We start from the raw sequence: 20,941 nt of genomic DNA, 5'->3' as shown, positions 1-20,941 counted from the left end.
AGAAAGAAATATCAGCTACCTGGGAGTATTAATGCACAGTTATGGAGATACAGAAGCGGAAGTTGCTCCACAAATAAACAAAGTCAATAGAACAGCAAGATGTCTTAAACACATTATCTGGCGCAACACCCATCTACGGCTAGAAACAAAGGCCAAGATTCATACAGTAGTTAGGCCAATTATGACTTATACCGCAGAAACAAGACCTGACATCACAAGGACAAAAAGACTGATGGAAACGTGTGAAATGAAAATAGTCCCGAGATATCACAGGAAAATCATTGAAGATCAACTTGATACCAGGGAAGGCGAAGCAAAGATATATAAAATAGCCAAACAGAGAGCAAAGAAAGCAAGAGATTTTAATCAGATTAGATGTATCCGAGATGAAAATAATAAAATACTAATTCACAAAAAGGATGTCAAAAAGAGATGGAGAAAGTATTTTGACAGTTTATTAAATGAAGAATTTGACAGACAGCCTGTGGAGTTAACGGAGACAGTAACAGCAATGGTTAGCAGAATAACAAACGAGGAAGTGGCTCAAGCGCTTCAAAAAATAAAGAAAGGAAAAGCAGTCGGACCAGATGATATTCCTGGGGATGTATGGAGAGCATTGGGAGAGACAGGAATAAGTTGGCTAGCAGGTCTATTTAATAGAATTATGGAAGTTGGACAAATGCCAGACGAATGGAGAAGCAGTATATTAGTACCTACATCTACATCTATATCTACAAAAACAAGGGAGACATACAACAATGTACAAACTACAGGGCTATAAAACTACTTAGCCACACCATGAAAATATGGGAGAGAGTAATTGATAGACGGATACGTGAAGAAACCGAAATATCCGATAATCAATTTGGCTTTATGCAGGGCAGATCAACAACAGATGCAATTTTCATTGTAAGGCAACTGCTGGAAAAATACAGGAATAAAGAGACCAACGGTCATATGGTATTCATTGATCTTGAGAAAGCATATGATAGAGTTCCTCGAGAGATTCTATGGTGGGCACTCAATAACAAAGGAGTCCCTGGCGAATATGTAAAGATTGTGAGAGATATGTATGAGGGAGTAACGACTAGTGCTAGGACAGGTGTGGGAGATACTGATAAATTTCAGGTGAAAGTATGATTGCACCAAGGCTCGGTGATTAGTCCTTATTTATTCTCATTAGTTTTGGACCAGATCACAGCGAAGCTACAGGGTAGCATTCTATGGTGCCTAATGTATGCTGATGATGTAGTGTTAATAGGAAATAGTGAAAGAGACTTAGAACAAAAACTGGAACAGTGGAGACAAGCTCTGGAGGAAAAAGGTAAAACTTAGTAGGACAAAAACAGAGTATTTGGAATGTTCATTTAAAGATGGAGTTCATCGTTGGATGGTGAAATGATTGTGAAAAGCAATAGTTTTAAGTACCTAGGATCGGTATTACAGAGTAATGGAGAAATAAATGGACATGCATGCAGTAGAATTAGGGTTGGATGGATGAAGTGGAAAGAAGCGAGTGGTGTGTTGTGTGACAGAAAAATTCCAATGAAGCTGAAGGGAAAATTCTACAAAAAAGACATAAGACCGGCTATGATGTACGGAACTGAATGTTGGGCAGTGAAAAAGAAAGAGGAACAACGAATGCATGTGGCGGAAATGAGAATGCTTAGATGGATGAGTTGAGTGACAAAGAAGGATAAAATTATAAATGAGTATATTAGGGGAAGTCTAGGTGTGGCACAAATTGATGCCAAAATGAGAGAGCATAGATTAAGATGGTTTGGTCATGTTCAACGTCGAGACGTTAATCACCCAATACGAAGAATAGCTGAAGTGCAGATTCCTGGAAGGAGTAGGAGAGGAAGACCAAAGAAGACCTGGGGGAGACGATAAGGCAGGACATGTTGTTAAAGGGGATTAACATTGATATGACCCAAGATAGAATTGTGTGGAGAAATGCAATTAGGGAAGCCGACCCCGCATAGTGATAAGGCAAAGAGAATGATGATCACAGGAAAATCATTATGGGACAGACAACGTACCACAGACCTCAGGCAAAGCTGTAATATAGAGAACGTAAATGACTGAACACAGAAAAGAAAAAAAGAATGGTATAGCCATATAAGCAGAATGGGAGAAGGAAGACTGGTAAAGATAGCACGAGACAGATCACTAAACGGATGAAGGAGTATAGGAAGGCCAAGGAAGAGATGGAGTGATAACCTGGATATCTGATGAGGAGGCATCCGAAGATAGAACAGGCGTGAGCCTATTCAGGAAGCAGGAAGAAGAAGAAGAACTCGGTTATAAAAATCGGTTGGGCAATTTTTTTTTCGGTTGTACCTACTGCAGCCACTTATTGTACTTATTGTACATCTTCCGTTCGTTTATGAAACCCATTCCAGAATTCTGGAACCCTGTGCCAGCTTGTACAGGTCTAGTGTGTGGGTGCCATATATATTTGGAGTCACTTCGATGTCTCCGAAAAGTGTTTGCCGCCTCCGATCCAATGCCTCACAGTCATGCAAAATATGGTTGACTGTTTCAGGTTCTCTGTTAGAAGAGTCTGCAGCTCAAGTCTCCATGAAACAGCCCCATTGTATGCAGGTGACCCTTAACTGGTGCATTTCAAGTGAGGAAACCTGTTATGACTCTGAGCTGATTCCTGCTTGTTTTCAGCAGTAACTCAGCCCTACTAGCACATGTCCGTCCGATATACATCTTGCCATGTGTTTGACCGGGTACACTCTCCCAATGTGAGTTGTGTTGGCTTCGGATCCAGGCTTTTTTTCGTTCGCGGACGGTGCTTTTTGGCACTCCCACGGCCGGCTCTGGACCCAGGTATTTTGTAGCTGATGCTCTCTTGGCAAGTGCATCAGCTCTTTCATTGCTGTATATGCCCCGATGACCTGGAACCCATACCAGTATAACACTGTTATGTTGTGCCAGTCTGTCAAGTTCTTGTCGACATTCCCATACCAGCCTAGAGTTCACCTTAGGGTTTATAAGAGCCCCAATGTCTGCTTGGCTATCTGTGCATATGTTAACCCGCTGCAGTTCGAATGCCCTCAGGTTGTTTTCTCTTGCACATTGCAAGATTGCAAAAATCTCTGCCTGAAATACGGAGGTATATTCTCCCAGTGGAATAAAAATGTTGAAATTTCCACCACTACAGAATATTCCTGCGCACGAACCATCTGCAGTTTTATACCCGTCCGTATACCAGGTGTAACCCTGCAGTCTGGGTGGAGAGTTTCCTCTGTCCCATTCGTCTCGTGGGCAAATGTCCACTTGAAAAGGTACTTCAGGCTTGTATCTTGATGTCATATGATCAGAAATCATCATCCATTCGGCATCATTAGTTTCATTCGTTATTCTACTATGTCCTGATTTAACTGGTACATTGCTCAGGTTTCCTCGCAGTCTATAATATCCCATTCTCGCCTCACCTCTTATTGTTATATGTAAAGGAGGGATATCCAGTAGTGCCTCCATGGCTGCCATAGGTGTGCCCCTCATAGCCCCCGTGATCCCGAGACAAGCAAGTCTTTGCACCTTGCTTAATTTGATGATGGCACTTTTTTGTTGCACTTTTGGCCACCATACCACTGATGCATATGTAATTGTGGGTTTTACCACCATGTTATAAGTCCAATATCAAACCCCACATTTTTCCATGAGTATGTCTGGCTACCATTAACGTAGTTACCGCTCTCTTCGTTATTCTTTCTATCTGCTGATTCCAAGTAAGTCTTGAGTCTAATATTATCCCGAGATACTTTACTTCACTCACCAGATTTAAATGTTGACCATTTAGACTTAGAGGACCCAATTCCTCTGAATTCCTCCTTTTAGTAACTTTAGGCCTGATAGTCTAGCTATCAGGCCATCCATGACTAGCTTCCACAATAGAGGAGATAAGACTCCCCCCTGTGGGCAATAAATGTACAGCTAGAACCGCTTCAGTTACCTCTATTCATCATTCAAGTACAGTAAAACCTGCCATATCCGGATCAATGTGGCGACAGACCGATCCGGATATGAAAAAATCCGGATATCAAGACCACTACTTCTTTTACAGTCTCTGAAACGTTTTCTCCTTCATACATTCCAGTAATCAACGCCGTAAATAACTTTCGTCGATAGACACGTTTTATAGATTCTATAATACATTATTTCGCCATATTTTAGTTCTTTTTTTAGTGCGTTGTCCAACAGCAGGACTGCCTTTATCGGTAGATTTCGGTAGATCCGGACGGCACAGAACCGTCCGGATATGGGGAGGTCCGGATATGACATGAAGGTTAGACGTAGTGTCAATCCAAAATTCGACATAAGGCTATTAAAAGACCAAAACACAGAACAGAGTGTAAAACGGTATATACAGAACAACTTGAATACCGTTATTCAATCGGATGTAATGGACCAGGAGATAGAAAAGTTGCATACAGTTTCACAAGACATACGTGAGAAATTCCTCAAACCACCAAAAATAAAGAAGAAATCGTGGATGACAAACGAGATTTTAGATATGATGGAAGAGAGGCGAAAGTCCAAAGATCAGGACATGTCATTATACAAAAGAATAGATAAAGATATCAAAAAAGCAATTAGAATAGCTAAGGATACACGACTAAGAGAACAGTGTGCGGAAATCCAGCAATTGCAACATAAACACGATTCATTCAATATGCACAAAAAAGTTAAAGAAGCTGCAGGCTTATACAAACCTAGAAGAGTTGGGTGTTTGGCAGATAACCAAGGCAAACCACTGTTAAGTGTGGAAGAAAAACTAGACACGTGGAAGAAATATGTGGAAGTAACTTTTGCAGATGAAAGGCAGAATACCATTGAAGACATTGAATGCCAAACAGGACCCCCGATTACCATTGAAGAAGTCACGTCAGCTATTAAAACAACTAAAGATGGTAAAGCTGTAGGGCCTGACCAGTTTTATGTAGAATTCCTAAAACTTATGGATGAACAAGGAATAAAATGGATAACAACCGTATTCAACAAAATATACGTAACTGGAAAAATACCCCAAAGCTGGTTAAAGTCGACCTTCGTAACTTTACCCAAAAAAGTAAATGCCAAAACATGTGAAGACTACAGAACAATTAGCCTAATGAGCCACTTACTCAAAACGTTTCTGAAGGTGATACATGGCAGAATATATAAAAAATGCGAACAACAGATATCATGGACGCAGTTTGGATTCCGCGATGCCTTAGGCACCCGAGAGGCTCTATTCGCTGTCCAAGTGCTTATGCAAAGATGCAGGGATGTTGACTGTGAAGTGTATATTTGTTTTATCGACTACAAAAAGGCGTTTGATAGAGTAAAACATGATAAACTCATAAACATCTTGAAAGAAGCGGGAGTAGATGATAGAGACTTGAGAATCATATATAATTTGTATTACAACCAAACTGCCAATATTAAAGTGGAAGACCAATTAACAGAGGCAGTCTCCATAGATAGAGGAGTGAGGCAAGGATGCATCCTGTCCCCGGTGCTGTTTAATATGTACTCTGAGTGTATCTTCGAGCAAGCGCTGGGAGAACTACAGGAAGGCGTATTAGTCAACGGAGTGCGTCTGAACAACATTAGATATGCCGACGACGCTGTAGTTTTTGCAGACAGTCTAGATGGTTTGCAAAGAATAATGTCGCGCATATCAGATATAAGTAGAGAATACGGACTTGATCTCAATACGAAAAAAACAAAGTATATGGTAGTCAGTAAGCGCGAAATATTAAATACACAGCTTTTGGTTAACCAACAACTAATTGACAGGGTCGACAGCTACGCATACCTTGGTACCAACATAAACAGCCAGTGGGACCACTCAAGTGAAATAAAACAACGCATAGGAAAAGCGAGATCAGCGTTCATAATGATGAAGTCTCTTTTCAGAAGCCACGATTTACCTCTTGCTACCAAAATCTCTATCATCAGATGCTATGTATTTTCTACGTTATTATACGGAGTAGAGGCCTGGACACTTTCCGAGGCTTCTTTGAGAAAACTCGAGGCATTTGAGATGTGGTGTTACAGGCGCATTTTGAGAATTTCGTGGGTGGATCGTGTGACTAATATTGAGGTTCTACGTAGAATAGGCAAGGAATGCGAGATTATTAACATAATCAAAGAGCGCAAACTAGAATATCTTGGCCATGTTATGAGGAATGAACAGAGATATGGCTTGTTGCAACTCATTCTTCAAGGCAAGGTATTTGGAAAGAGAGGACCAGGGAGAAGAAGAATATCTTGGCTTCAAAACCTGAGAAAGTGGTTTAATACATCGACAACCGGACTATTCAGAATAGCAGCAAGCAAAGTTAGGATAGCCATGCTGGTCGCCAACATCCGGAACGGATAGGCACCTTAAGAAGAAGAAGGATATGACAGGTCCGGATATGGCAGGTTGTACTGTATTTCTGTTTTCCTATGAAACACTCTGTATATATTAATCCGGTTATACAGCGTTCTACACCTTTCCGTTCCTAGTCACCACTTCTTTCTTTTAAGGCAGTCTTTTTCTCTTAAATTTCTATAAAATATTTTATACCTGAACTAAAGAAAAAATAACTAACCATATCGATCACACTTTTCAAAGGTGCTCCTCCAACTTGTACCATTAAAAACTGATTTTTTTCTTTACAAATGTCGTACCAAAATTCTGCCAGCTGCTTCCTTTCTTCTGGTGTCAATGACATACCTTCACCAGTGACATCATTCACTAAAACACATTTATTTAAACAATTAATTACTTTTTTATAATATACAGGGTGTAACAAAAATGCAGGTCATAAATTAAGTTACATATTCTGGGGCTAAAAATAGTTCGAATGAACCTAATTTATCTTACTGCAAATGTGCACATAAAAAAAGTTACAGCCCTTTGAAGTTACAAAATGAAAATCGATTTTTTTAATATATCGAAAACTATTAGAGATTTTTTATTGAAAATAGACATGTGGCATTCTTATGGCAGGAACATATTAAACAAAAATAATAGTGAAATTTGTAAACCCCATAAAAATTTTATGGGATTTTGTTCCCTTACACCCCCCCCCCCAAACTTTTGTGTCCGTTCCAATTGAATTATTATTGTGGTACCATTAGTTAAACACACTGTTTTAAAACTTTTTTTACCTCTTAAAATTTTTTCGATAAGCCAGTTTTTATCGAGATGCAGCTTCTTTTTTAATATCTTTACATAAAAAATTATGGGGGTTTTGTTCCTTTAAATCCCCCAAATGTTTGTGTACGTTCCAATTAAACTATTATTGTGGTACCATTAGTTAAACAAAGTGTTTTAAAAACTATTTTGCTTCTTAGTATTTTTTTGATAAGCCACCTTTTATCGAGATGTGGCTTCATTTTTAATATGTTTCAAAATACATCTAAAAATGTAAATTATAATTTTATAAATTTTCAGATTAATACTTAACCAATCATACTTAACCATATACAAATATGTGGTATATTTGACGAATATTCAAGATATCTCGATAAACACTGGCTTACCGAAAAAGTACTTAGAGGCAACAACGTTTTAAGAACGTTGTGTGTAACTAATTGTACCACAATAATAATTTCAATTGGAACGTACACAAAAGTTTGGGGGGGTTTAAAGGAACAAAAACCCCATAACATATTTATAGCGTGTACAAATTTCACTATATACTTTTTAAGATGTTCCTGCCATAAGAATGCCACATGTCCATTTTCAATAAAAAATCTCCAATAGTTTTCAATATATTCGAAAAAATCGATTTTCATTTTGTAACTTCAAAGTGCTGTAACTTTTTTTATGTGCATATTTGTACTAAGGTAAGTTAGGTTCATTCGAACTATTTTTGGTCCCAGAATATGTGATTTAATTTATGACCTGCATGTTTGATACACCCTGTATAAGTACCATGTTGCAATTCTGTCAATTCTGCGCTCCAGTAGGTGGCTCGTGCAAGTATATGTTGTACCTACATCTATTGGCATCATAGACATAATAAAAATAGACTAGGTAAGGTATGGGCCGCTCTGCATCAAGGTGTAACACAGATATCAAGCATGTCATTGACCAATATTCACTTTGAGTGATTTAGCCATCATTGTCTGTCACATGCGCGGGATCGCTTGGTTAAAAGAGATATGATAGACCACTGATCGACTGCAAAGTATGCCGTGTCTATCCTTATTATGTCTATAATGGTTGGCATGCCACACATGGCATTTATCATTATAACAACAATCAATCGTTTATAAATTTGATTTTGCTTGTCAAAATGCCTCCACCGACTGTTAAAAATATATACTGTAATTTTTTTAATGACGTGAAATCCATTTAAATATACCTTCAGACGTGATGGGCAATTTTTGTACAAGCTCATATTATTTTGTGATAAAAAGAGAATAATAAAGCATTCATTTTATGTATTGGTTTTAGTTTCATGCACAAACTATACATACTCATAGACGTTTCACGTAAATTGTCAAGGTCAAGACAGCAAATTAGTTACCATTCCAATCCAGAGATGTCGCCGTCAGTCAATTCTCTTGTCATATTTAACAACTGACAGTTGACAATTAAATTAATTTGTTATTTACTTTTTATTTTACAGTTTGTGGCTTATTATTTTATTATAGTGGTGTTACGTTTTTAATTAGATTTAATCACAATTTTAATAAGTGTATTAACCTCCTCTCCATTTTTATGATTAGAATTTTTAGTTTACATTGATCATCCCGTGTTGTGTTTCTCACATTAAAAAAACAATATAATAGATCCTGAAACAGTTTATTCCAGTAGACAAGTGTGTCATCAACATTTCGGACCTATATATTTTTGGAAGTTTGTAAAAGATTATAAGGTAATATTTATCTAAACAATCATCCTATGTACAAGATTCTTTCAAAAATTTTCATTCAACTCGATACACATCAGTGCTTTCACGTGACACAGCAGTAGTGTTTAGCATTTTGAAAACAAATTGGAATATTTGAAGTTTTCAGTAAAATATGGAATAAAACATTGAATTGTCTTTCTGTTGTTTTAATTTCCTGTGAAATTTCATCAAAAATCCCGAAAAAATTTATAATTTGAAATTCTCACGTAACTAAAATTTGTCAATTTAGTTCCCATTCCAATCAAGAGATGGCGTTAATTCGATCCGAAAGATTAACATGGTCGTGAAACGTCTATAAGTATGTATGGTTTGTGGTTTCATGCTACTACTTGAAATGCCAGAGTATATAAACAAAAAGCACAGAAAAGATACTTACATAAAATTCCTTTGACACCACAGGCCTTTAAAAATTTAGCATAGGGAGTTATTAATTTATAGTTAACTTCTTTTCCTCTAAAAAGAATATAAAAATAAAATCATAAAAGTGGGAAATAAATGTTGACTTACCTGGATTTGACAAATGGTGTAATAACTGGACATAGTAATCCTCTAAACATAAACTTATTCTGAAAAGTAATAGATTAGTATCTTAATAGAAAAGAAAGGACCCCGCAGAAGCCTTATGGGAAATGCTCTGAAACTTTGGGTTCTGGTAGTCCTTGATGTGTAGAACAAAAGACTCAATGGGCGCGTAGCTCCAAAAAATTATGGTTTCAAGATATAAGCCTCTGAAGTTATAGGTATGGTTTGTTCAACAGTAATTGGTTTGAGTTCAATTAGTGCGGTCGTAAATATTATTAAATTTATCTGACCTGGCCCATTGTTAAGATCCACCCGGAGCGATAAGCCACCGAGGTAGACAGAGTTGGTCTTTTGCAATTAACACTGACTAGACGGTACTCCCATAATAAAGCCTAAAATAAATTTTACCTGAAACCGGGCCTTTTATACTATTATCGGTTAATCCGGGCTGTTTATAGTGGTAACTAATTGAACTTAACCATTTACTGTTTAACATATCATACAGTGAGGTCGTCTGAGTTGGAATAAATTCATTTTTTCGAGAATGGGCCACTCTGGAGATAAATTACGAATCAGGTCGATTTTTATTTTTAAATTGTAATTTTTTGGCATAGGTATATATCATACTAGTGTCGTCATCCATCTGGGTGTGATGACGCAATCGATAACGCAATCGATGATTTTTTTAAATAAGGATAGGGGTCGTGTGACAGATCATTTGAAAAGTTATTCAATTCTCTATTCACTGATATAAATATTAACATAAATATTTATACAGGGTGCCCAAAAATTTTTTTGAATGAAATTAGTTGAGACAAAAAGAAGAATGTATATAATTTATTTAATTCGAAATACATTTTACTGCTGCCAGAAAACAGAAAAAATGTTAATTTAAAAAATAAACATTGCTTTTCGCTTAAATTAAATGTTCAAACTGTTAAGAGGCAGGTGGGTGGCAGCTTTAAGATTGAATTTAAGCGAAAAACAATGTTTATTTATCAAATAAACATTTTTTCCTGTTTTCGGACAACAGTAAAATGTATTTCGAATTAAATAAATTATATAAATTCTTCTTTTTGTCTCAATTAATTTAATTGAAAAAAATTTTTGGGTGTCCTGTATAAATAATTATGTTAGCGTTTATATTAATGAATAGAGAGTTGAATAACCTTTCAAATGAGCTATCACACGACCCCTATTCTTATTTAAAAAAATCATTGATTGCGTCATCACGCCCAGATGGATGACGTCACTAGTATGATATATATGCCAAAAAATTATAATTTAAAAATAAAAATCCACCTATTCGTAATTTATCTCCAGAGTGGCCCATTCTCGAGAAAATGAATTTATTCCAACTCAAACGTCCTCACTGTACCTATAACTTCAGAGGCTTATATCTTGAAACCATAATTTTTTGGAGCTACGCGCCCACTGAGTCTTTTGTTCTACACATCAAGGACTACCAGAACCAAAAGTTTCAGAGCATTTGACAGAGAGCCATTTCCCATAAGGCTTCTGTGGGGTGGTTTGTAAAATCAACTTAATAATAATCCAAAAATCTAAATACACATCTAAAATTATAATATGTACAAACTAAAAACTAAGAACTTCCCCATACTCTATTATTGACTATTTATTTATTTCTAGAAACCTAAACGAGACAAGAAGACTAAACTCAAAAAGCAACATGGAAATGCAAAAGAGGGACAGGGATACTATTAACATGGTGATAAATCTTTATTGGAACCAACAGGCTGTTGTAAAATTAGATGGAAATAGCGTGGATGCACAACAGATAAGTAGAGGAGTGAGACAGGGCTGTGTAATTTTACCATTACTATTTACCATATACTCCGAAGAGTTATTTACACAAGCACTTGAAAACAGCACAGAAGGAGCTGGTGAAAATATAAACAACATTCATTATACCGATGATACAGTCATTATCGCTGAAAGTGAGAAAGACCTGCAGACGGTTCTAAACACAATTTGTGATATTGGGGAACAGTTTGGTTTAACAATAAACAAAAAGAAAACAAAAACCATGGTGATCAGTAAGAGGGGTAAAGTCATAACTAAAGCTCGGATTATAGGCAAAATGCCTTTTTTGCCTATTATAATTGTTTTTTGCACTTTTTGCCTTTTTTCGTAAATTCCGCCAATTTGTTCATTTTTTAAAATTTCATGGTACTACCCATGATATTATTCTATTACTAAACCATTCTATAATAAAATTTTGGGTCAATAATAAAATATCAATGGTTTGTTTATATAACAGATTTCTAGGAAAATGTACCTGATCGAGACTTGAGGGTTAACTATTTGGAAATCCCTAAGCTTTATTAGTTTATTATCAGTTGTACAGTCGGTTACTGTATCAGAGTTTAGTCACAAATTGCTATATCCTAGTTTAGTTTTGTTGCGTATACCGAAAAGCAAAGAACACGTTTTAAAACGTTTTAGACATTTGTGTGAAAATATGACATCTAAATTAAGGCTATGGATCGCACCTTATTCGGAACTTTCTCTAGAAGGAGATGGAGCATTTTGTAAACCATGCGGCAAATCGGTAAGTTTTATTTTTTTCTCTTTTCTTCTCGTCCCACAACATAACTAAATTCTAAAGCGGTTTTAGAATTCTAATTATTTTTTTTTTAATTCTCAGATTTCAAGTAGAAAAAAGTACTTTATTGACCAGCATTGTGGAACCCCACTTCATAAACGTAATTTGGAAAAATTAAATTCCTCTAAGTTAGCCCAAATATCTCTGCGGGATAGTTTAAGCAGTTCAAAAAAAAAAAAAGGAGGAAGACGCATTTAAATTTGATTTATGCCAGATGATGATTGCATCCAACATTCCTCTCTATAAAGTTAATAACCCTAGTTTTAAATGCTTTTTCGAAAAATATCTTAATAAATCCTTATCGGACGAGAGTACATTGAGAAAACATACTGTGGAAAAATGTTATGTGGAATGTATTTCAAAAATTAAGCGGGAGTTAGAGGGCAATTTTTTGTATATTATCGTGGATGAAACGACAGATGTATGCGGCAGGTATATAGCTAATTTAATGATTGGAATTTTGAACGAAAACTTTGCGAGAAAACCTTATTTAGTTGCCGTTAAAGAATTGGAAAAAACAAACAATTTAACAATAAGTCGATTTATACAAGATAGTTTAACAAACCTCTTTTTACCCAACCCTATACCAGTGAATAAAATAGTTTTAATGCTTTCAGATGCTGCGGCATATATGTTAAAAGCTGCTGTTAATTTAAAGATTTTTTATCCTAATTTAATTCATTGCACTTGTGTAGCCCACGGGGTAAATAGAATTGCTGAAGAAATAAGAAATCTGTTTCAGTTGGTAAATAATTTTATAAATTTTATGAAAAAAGTTTTTGTCAAGGCTCCGTTGAGGGTGCAAATATATAAAGAAAGACTTCCCGGTGTCCCTTTGCCACCTAAACCAGTAATTACAAGGTGGGGAACCTGGCTCGAAGCAGTTTTTTTTACTTTGAACACTGCAATGAAATATAATTAGTTATGTCAGAATTTGATGATGATATTTCCGAAACCATTCGAGAAGCAAAAAAAAAATATTAAAAAATCCCAAATTGAAACAGGAACTCGCTTATATCAATGACAATTGAATGGTGGGCTACAACAATGTTGTAAGCGACATATTGGGTCAAAGTGAGGTTTTAATGCAATATTATTGTATATCTAAAGACCAATACGAGCATCTTTCAAACTGACTAAAAACATTTTGCCTTCCCCGAGTTTTTCGTACCGCAATGTTGGTATCCGTATGTTCATAAATAGCTTGTCAATATGTTTTTTCATCTCCTGCATAATCTCAATTTTGTCGCTTACAACATTGTTGTAGCCCACCATTCAATTATAAATTAATAGTTACCACAATTACCTTATTAGAAAAACAAGAGATAAATTTATGTAAGTCAGTAAAATTAATAGATAATTTAAAGACGAAAATTAAATCGGCACCTGGAAGTAACGGTCAATTAATTTTTAAAAAAATGAAATATGTTTTCGACAAGAATGAAGGTTTTTCGTTTTTATCTAATGTTGCTAAAGTTTTGATGGGACATTTTCTGAGGAATTACAAATTATGCCAGATTTATTATCCGCTCTGAAATATGCTCCAATTACATCTGTCGATGTCGAACGTTCATTTTCAATGTACAAATTAATTTTAAGTGATCGAAGACATAGTTTTAAGACCGAAAATATTGAAAAACATTTAGTTGTTTCTATTAATGATAAAATTTTAAGTGGTTACAATGTTTAATTATTAATTAACAGTTATTTAGTTACTAGTTTATTTATACTAATGTTATGATTATGATGTGTGAATATACCTGCCTTAAGTTAATAATGCGTTAATTCACTTTGTACAATAAATAATAAGTTATATTCCTTTATTGCCTATATTTTGCCTAAATGTTAATATTCCTGCCTTTTTTAATAAAAATCTTTGCCTATATAGGCGCCTTTTTCTTCAATTTTTGTTGCCTATAAATCCGAGCTTTAGTCATAACAAGGATCCATGCCAGGGGTGTAATGCTAGTTCGCCTCCATGTGGTGCACCCTGGGTAACGCTAAATGAACTAGCAAAAATTTGGCGGCAGACGAACGAAAAACAAAAACAATATCCTGCCAACATCACAGATCACAAACAGAAATCTTATCTATACGTTAACATACGATGGGAACAAATAAAGGTTCTTCTCAGAACCAACTGACTAGAGATCTCGGACCGTGTATCCGAGTCTGTCACCTTAACATCGAGGGCATAAGCCAGGCAAAATGCCAAGTGTTGCAAAAAATCCTACACGATAACGACATTGACCTGGTTGCCATACAAGAGACCCATACTGAAGACAAAGTCCAGCTTGATTTAAGGGGAAAGATACCTGGCTACGATTTACTGGGAGCCACCTATGATAAACATTACGGCGTCGCAACCTACATTCGCTGCAATATAGAAAATGGTTTCCTACTTTCTGCTTCCAATGAAAATAATATACATGAAGTAGTCACCAAGATTGGAGATATTACCGTAGTTAACATATACAAACCTCCAGCCACTACATGGAACCCAGAAGTGCTAAAGACTCATCCACATCCTACTATATACATCGGCGACTTCAACAGCCACCACGAAATGTGGAAGTACACCACGAATGATGAAAATGGGGAGGCACTAGTAGAATGGTCCGAAGAGCAAAACACATACCTAGTTTTTGATGCCAAAGACAGAGGAACATTTAAATCAGCTACATGGAGAAAAGAATATAACCCAGACCTATGTTTTGTCTCAAAAGATACCAATGACAGACCACTAACAACTGCGAGAAGTGTCCTTGCAGACTTCTCACATACTCAACATCGTCCGGTGCTTATCACCATCGGAATATCAATTCCAATAATTAGATCATATCCTCGACCCAGGTGGAATCTTAGAAAAGCAAACTGGAAGAAGTTCTCTGAACAACTAGACCGGACCTTGAGCTGGGTCCCTCCAACCAGCAAACATTATGAGAGGTTTGTGGGCGCAGTAATAAGCACTGCCAAGAAAACCATCCCTAGGGGGTATCGCAAAGAATATGTGCCTGGATGGACTGAAACATGTGAAAACTTATACACGAAGTTTCTCGAAAGTGGTGACCGAGAAATAGCCGATGAGCTTTTACACAACATCGATACAGCTAGACGCCAAAAATGGATAAAGACTGTCGAAAACCTTGACTTCAAAAAATCAAGCCGGCAGGCATGGTCCTTGTTGCGGAAAATTGGAGGAGCTAACCAGCTGGAATCCAGAGAGTCTAAAATGTCTCCTAACAAGGTTGCCTCCCATATAGTATCTCTATCCAGAGCTCCACGAGATCGAACACATACTACCAACGTGAAAAGGGACTTAAGGGCATTAAAACAAATGAACAGAACGAACTCCGAATATTCAGCAAGAATACTTATTTCTGAAATCACACATGCGCTGAAAGAAATGAAATCAGGTAAAGCACCTGGCTTTGATGGTATCCATCCAGAGTTCTTGATACACAGTGGTGCATACACGAAACAGTGGCTTGCAATGTTCTTTAATGATATACTTCAGTCAGGTAACATTCCTTTCTCACTTAAGCGAACAAAGATAATTGCAATTCCGAAACCGGGCAAATCAAACGATAAGCCAGAAAACTACCGCCCCATAGCTCTACTCAGCATGGTATATAAACTATTAGAAAAGCTTCTCCTCAACAGAATTAGTCACAGGATACTAGAAAATGTCCCCATTGAACAAGCTGGCTTCCGCCCTCATCGAAGCTGTACGGACCAAGTGCTGTCATTAACAACTTTTATAGAAGCTAGTTTTCAAAAGAAACAAAAGACAGCAACAGTATTTATAGATCTAACAGCAGCATATGATACTGTTTGGAGACAGGGATTAATATATAAACTGGCCCGCATTATCCCCTGCAGAAAGATAATTAACCTCATTGACAACATGCTGACCAACAGAGCCTTCCAGGTTATAATAGGAAAGGAGACGAGTAGACAGATGAAACTTAACAATGGTCTTCCACAGGGTTCTGTCCTTGCCCCTTTACTTTTCAGCCTCTATATTGCTGACATGCCTGAAACCGAATCTCGGAAGTTTGGATATGCTGACGACTGGACCCTTGCAACAAGCCACCAATCTTTAGAAACTACAGAAATCACTCTCACGAATGACTTATCCATCCTCAGCGAATACCTTAAGAAATGGAGACTACAGCCAAGTACTACAAAAACTGAAGTATCAGCTTTTCATCTAAACAACAAGTTGGCAAACAGAGAATTGCGAGTGTATTTTAATAACAAGCTGTTAAAACACAATAAATACCCGAAATACCTTGGGGTTACTCTAGACAGAACGCTCACATTCAGAGAACACCTGACGAAAACAGCAGCAAAATTGAAAACACGCAACAATATAATACAGAAACTCTGCGGCACTACATGGGGGTCCACAGCATCAACATTAAGATCCTCTGCTCTTGGCCTGATATATCCGGTGGCAGAATACTGTGCTCCAGTGTGGCTAAATAGCAGGCATACCCACCTGGTCGACACCCAACTAAACCGTACTATGCGTATGATAACAGGCACAATTAAGCCCACCCCTACAATGTGGCTACCTACCCTTAGTAATATAGCACCACCCAACCTACGCCGCGAACATGCATTGGTTAAAGATTATAACAAAATAATGGACAGTCGCCAGCTTCTAGTCCACAACGACATCCCCGATATTCTTGGAAACCGTCTCCGATCCAGGTTACCCCCTCTACAATCTGCTCAAGCGCTGCAGCAATCCAACTTTGACTTAAATACCCGATGGAGAGAAGATTGGGAAAGTAGGACAGATCCGCATTACCATAGTCTACCGGACATCATAGGGAAACCTGGCGAATTTGAACGTCCCCGTAAGATTTGGGCAGCCCTTAATCGAATTCGAACAAACTGTGGAAGATGCGCCGACTCCCTCCACAGATGTGGTAAACTCCCCTCGCCTTCTTGTGACTGCGGCGCTGCAAGACAGACGATCAGTCACATTGTTCAGGACTGCCCACGCAGAGCATACACAGGCGACCCTATAGACTTTGTAATGGCAACCGAAGGGTCAATCGAATATATAAAAAAATTGGACATCTGTTTGTGATGCATTGTATAATGCATAAATCTAAATATATTCTGTGATATACTTAAGCCATACGCTAAATAAATAAATAACAAGGATCCAGATAAAAAATTAAGATATCGAATAAGTAGACCAAATGAAATACTTAGGAGTCTGGATTACGGAAGATCTAAATCCGAAATCAGAAATTCTATCAAGAATAGAGCAATCAAGAGCAGCCTTTTTGAAGATAAGAAAATTTCTGAGTAACCAAAAACTCAATCTGCAAATCTGATATCGGATGGTAAAATGTTGTACATCCACTCTATTCTTCTTTATGGTGTCGAAGCTTGGACTGTTAATGTTGACTTAATGAGAAAGCTGGAAGCTTCTGAGATGTGGCTTTTCAGGAGAATTTTGAAAATACCGTGGACTGATCATATTAAAAACGAAATGGTGTTGCACAGAATAGGATGAGACAGAGAAATTTTGACCACAATTAAAAAGAGAAAAACATCATATTTGGGCACATACTTAGAATCTAACAATAAAACACTGAAAACGTTTGTTTTCTATACTTCCACAAAATTTATTACAACTATGTGACTACAGCTGTTTCAGCAGAGTGCCTTTCTCAAGTGATATAGTTTACAATGTGTTTGCCTTTTTAAGTCTTTAACTGAAGAGGTTGAGGAGTGGGGAGCTGTTTGTCTCGAGTTGGTCATTCAGAATTATATCTGTATTTTTCAATTTATTAATTTCCATAGATTCTAAAAAAGATAACTTAAGGCCTTTATTTTGAATATGCAGAATTTGAAACTCTTCATTGAAAGAATGATTATGATCTAGAATGTGAAGTGCGTATGTGGAAGTGTCTGTTTTTCTATTGTTGAAAGTCCTTTTGTGTTCTACTATCCGCTGGTCAAAGGTTCTGCCAGTTTGACCGATGTAAGTTTTCGGACAGTCACCACAAGTTAGTTTGTACACACCACTCTGTATTTGCTTTCTTTCGGCTTTTATTGTTCTTAATATATTTGCTAAGTTGTTGTTAGTTCTGAAAGCTGGTGTTATTCCTTTCTTTTTTATGTACCTGGCTATTTTTGTTGTTATCTTGCCAGTATATGTGAGAGAGCAGAAGGTACTGGGTTCTTTCTGTGGTGGTGGATACACTAATTTCAGGGCTTTCCTATGGAGTTTTTGGTTTAAAATTTTGTTAACTGTTTGTTCGTTATAGCCATTGTTTACTGCTATTTGTTTAATGATGTTTAGTTCTATCTCGAAGTTGTTTTTTGTCATGGGAATTTCTGTCAGTCTATGTATCATGCTATGGTAGGCTGCTAATTTGTGTTGTGTAGGGTGGGATGATGAATTGTGTATAGTTGTGTCAGTATGGGTAGGTTTATGATATACGGAGAACTCATGTTTGTTGTGTAGTCTGGTAATCATAACATCTAGAAAGTTTATGGAATTATTCTGTTCTGTTTCTATTGTAAACTCAATATTACTATGAAGTGAATTAATGTATGATAGAAATTGGTAAAGTTGTCTGTTAGTTCCTGTAAAGCATACACCTGTAAAGCCACATATCTCCACCAATATAAGAACTGTTTAAATACGGGATGTTTAGAGATTGTTGTTTCAAGTTGGTTCATAAATATATCTGATAGCAATGAGCTTTAGAGGATTACCCATAATAAGTCCTGCACTGTTGTTTGTGTATATTTGATTATTGAATTCAAAATAGTCTTGATTTATGCAAATTTCAGGAAGGTGTAAACTTTCAGATGCAATGATCGGATTTGTACTATTATGGTCTAAAAGATTTTTTACGTCAAATGAAATCAGTCTGGAGTTGTTGGGCAATTGAAAATGTTGTTTCATTGCATCTGAAATTTTACACCTTCTTGAAATTTGCATAAATCAAGACTATTTTCAATTCAATAATCAAATATACACAAACAACAGTGCAGCACTTATTATGGGTAATCCTCTAAGCCCATTGCTATCAGACATATTTATGAACCAACTTGAAAAAACAATTTCTAAACATCCTGTATTTAAACAGTTCTTATATTGGTGAAGATATGTGGATGATATACTAGTATGCTTTACAGGAACTAACAGACAACTTGACCAATTTCTATCATACATTAATTCACTTCATAGTAATATTGAGTTTACAATAGAAACAGAACAGAATAATTCCATAAACTTTCTAGATGTAACGATTACCAGACTACACAACAAACATGAGTTCTCCGTATATCATAAACCTACCCATACTGACACAACTATAGACAATTCATCATCCCACCCTACACAACACAAATTAGCAGCCTACCATAGCATGATACATAGACTGACAGAAATTCCCATGACAAAAAACAACTTCGAGATAGAACTAAACATCATTAAACAAATAGCAGTAAACAATGGCTATAATGAACAAACAGTTAACAAAATTTTAAACCAAAACCTCCATAAGAAAGCCCTGAAATTATTGTATCCACCACCACAGAAAGAACCCAGTACCTTCTGCTCTCTCACATATACTGGCAAGATAACAACAAAAATAGCCAGGTACATAAAAAAGAAAGGAATAACACCAGCTTTCAGAACTAACAACAACTTAAGCAAATATATTAAGAACAATAAAAGCCGAAAGAGAAAGCAACTACAGAGTGGTGTGTACAAACTAGTGGTGACTGTCCGAAAACTTACATCGGTCAAACTGGCAGAACCTTTGACAAACGGATAGCAGAACACAAAAGGGCTTTCAACAATAGAAAAATAGACACTTCTACATACGCACTTCACCTTCTAGATCATAATCATTCTTTCAATGAAGAGTTTCAAATTCTGCATATTCAAAATAAAGGCCTTAAGCTATCTTTTTTAGAATCTATGGAAATTAATAAATTGAAAAATACAGATATAATTCTGAATGACCAACTCAAGAAAAACAGCTCCCCACTCCTCAACCTCTTCAGTTAAAGACTTAAAAAGGCACTCTGCCGAAACAGCTGTAGTCACATAGTTGTAATAAATTTTTTGGAAGTATAAAAAACAAATGTTTTAAGTGTTTTATTGTTAGATAAAATGAACTTCCATCAAGTAACGGTCGAATCCATCAATTACATACTTAGAAATGACAAGTATGAGTTATTACAGCTTTTTTATTTATTTATTAATCATACGGGAAAACCCCATTAAAAGTGTAATTATAGAGTAAATAATAATAATAACTAGCATCAATACAAAAAAGTAGTACACATAAGATACAATGCAATAATACAAACAATCACAATATAGGGTCAATCGGGGCTAATGTGAAACACACAAAACATTGGGGCTAATCTGAAACATGTAAATAACTTTAAAGTTTTAGTAGATGAAGATGTGGAGTATATGTCATTTTGTAGCTAGTACATTAATTAATTAAACCCCATATCAAACATAGTCAAAATCCACCTAACTGTGTATAGAAAAATATAAAAATCATAGACTTGCAATTTTAAGGAAAAAAACTTTTAATCGGAATGCCAAAACTTTTTCTCAGGCATTAAAAAATACATTTAAAAACACAATAATTTAATTACAATGCATTCTATTAGAGTGAATGAGCATTTTTAGCTATAAATGTTTGTCCTAACTCTGACCAAACCTAAAATATTATCCACCAAAGTCGAGGGGCTAATATGAAACAGTGTTTGGGGCTAATGTGAAACACTCTCCAGTATTATTTCAAAACACACTCTAAGCAAAAATATTCTACATTATAAAATTTGTATCCGCCTACCACATTTAAAAACAAAA

General features: G+C 36.2%; 1 protein-coding gene across 1 annotated transcript in view; it reads right to left on the bottom strand.

Moving 5' to 3' along the window:
* Positions 1-20,941, bottom strand: part of LOC126889633 (N-acetylneuraminate lyase-like) — a 52,250-nt gene that overhangs the window by 26,929 nt on the left and 4,380 nt on the right. The window contains exons 3-5 of the mRNA XM_050658118.1: positions 9,423-9,481; positions 9,292-9,368; positions 6,600-6,745 (exon numbers count right to left, since the gene is read on the bottom strand). Of these exons, the coding sequence (XP_050514075.1) occupies positions 6,600-6,745; positions 9,292-9,368; positions 9,423-9,481 (282 nt within the window). The remainder of the gene's footprint in view (positions 1-6,599; positions 6,746-9,291; positions 9,369-9,422; positions 9,482-20,941) is intronic.

Source organism: Diabrotica virgifera, chromosome 8, assembly GCF_917563875.1.
Source record: "Diabrotica virgifera virgifera chromosome 8, PGI_DIABVI_V3a".
Classification (NCBI taxonomy): domain Eukaryota; kingdom Metazoa; phylum Arthropoda; class Insecta; order Coleoptera; family Chrysomelidae; genus Diabrotica; species Diabrotica virgifera.
This window is presented reverse-complemented; position numbering and strand designations above follow the sequence as displayed.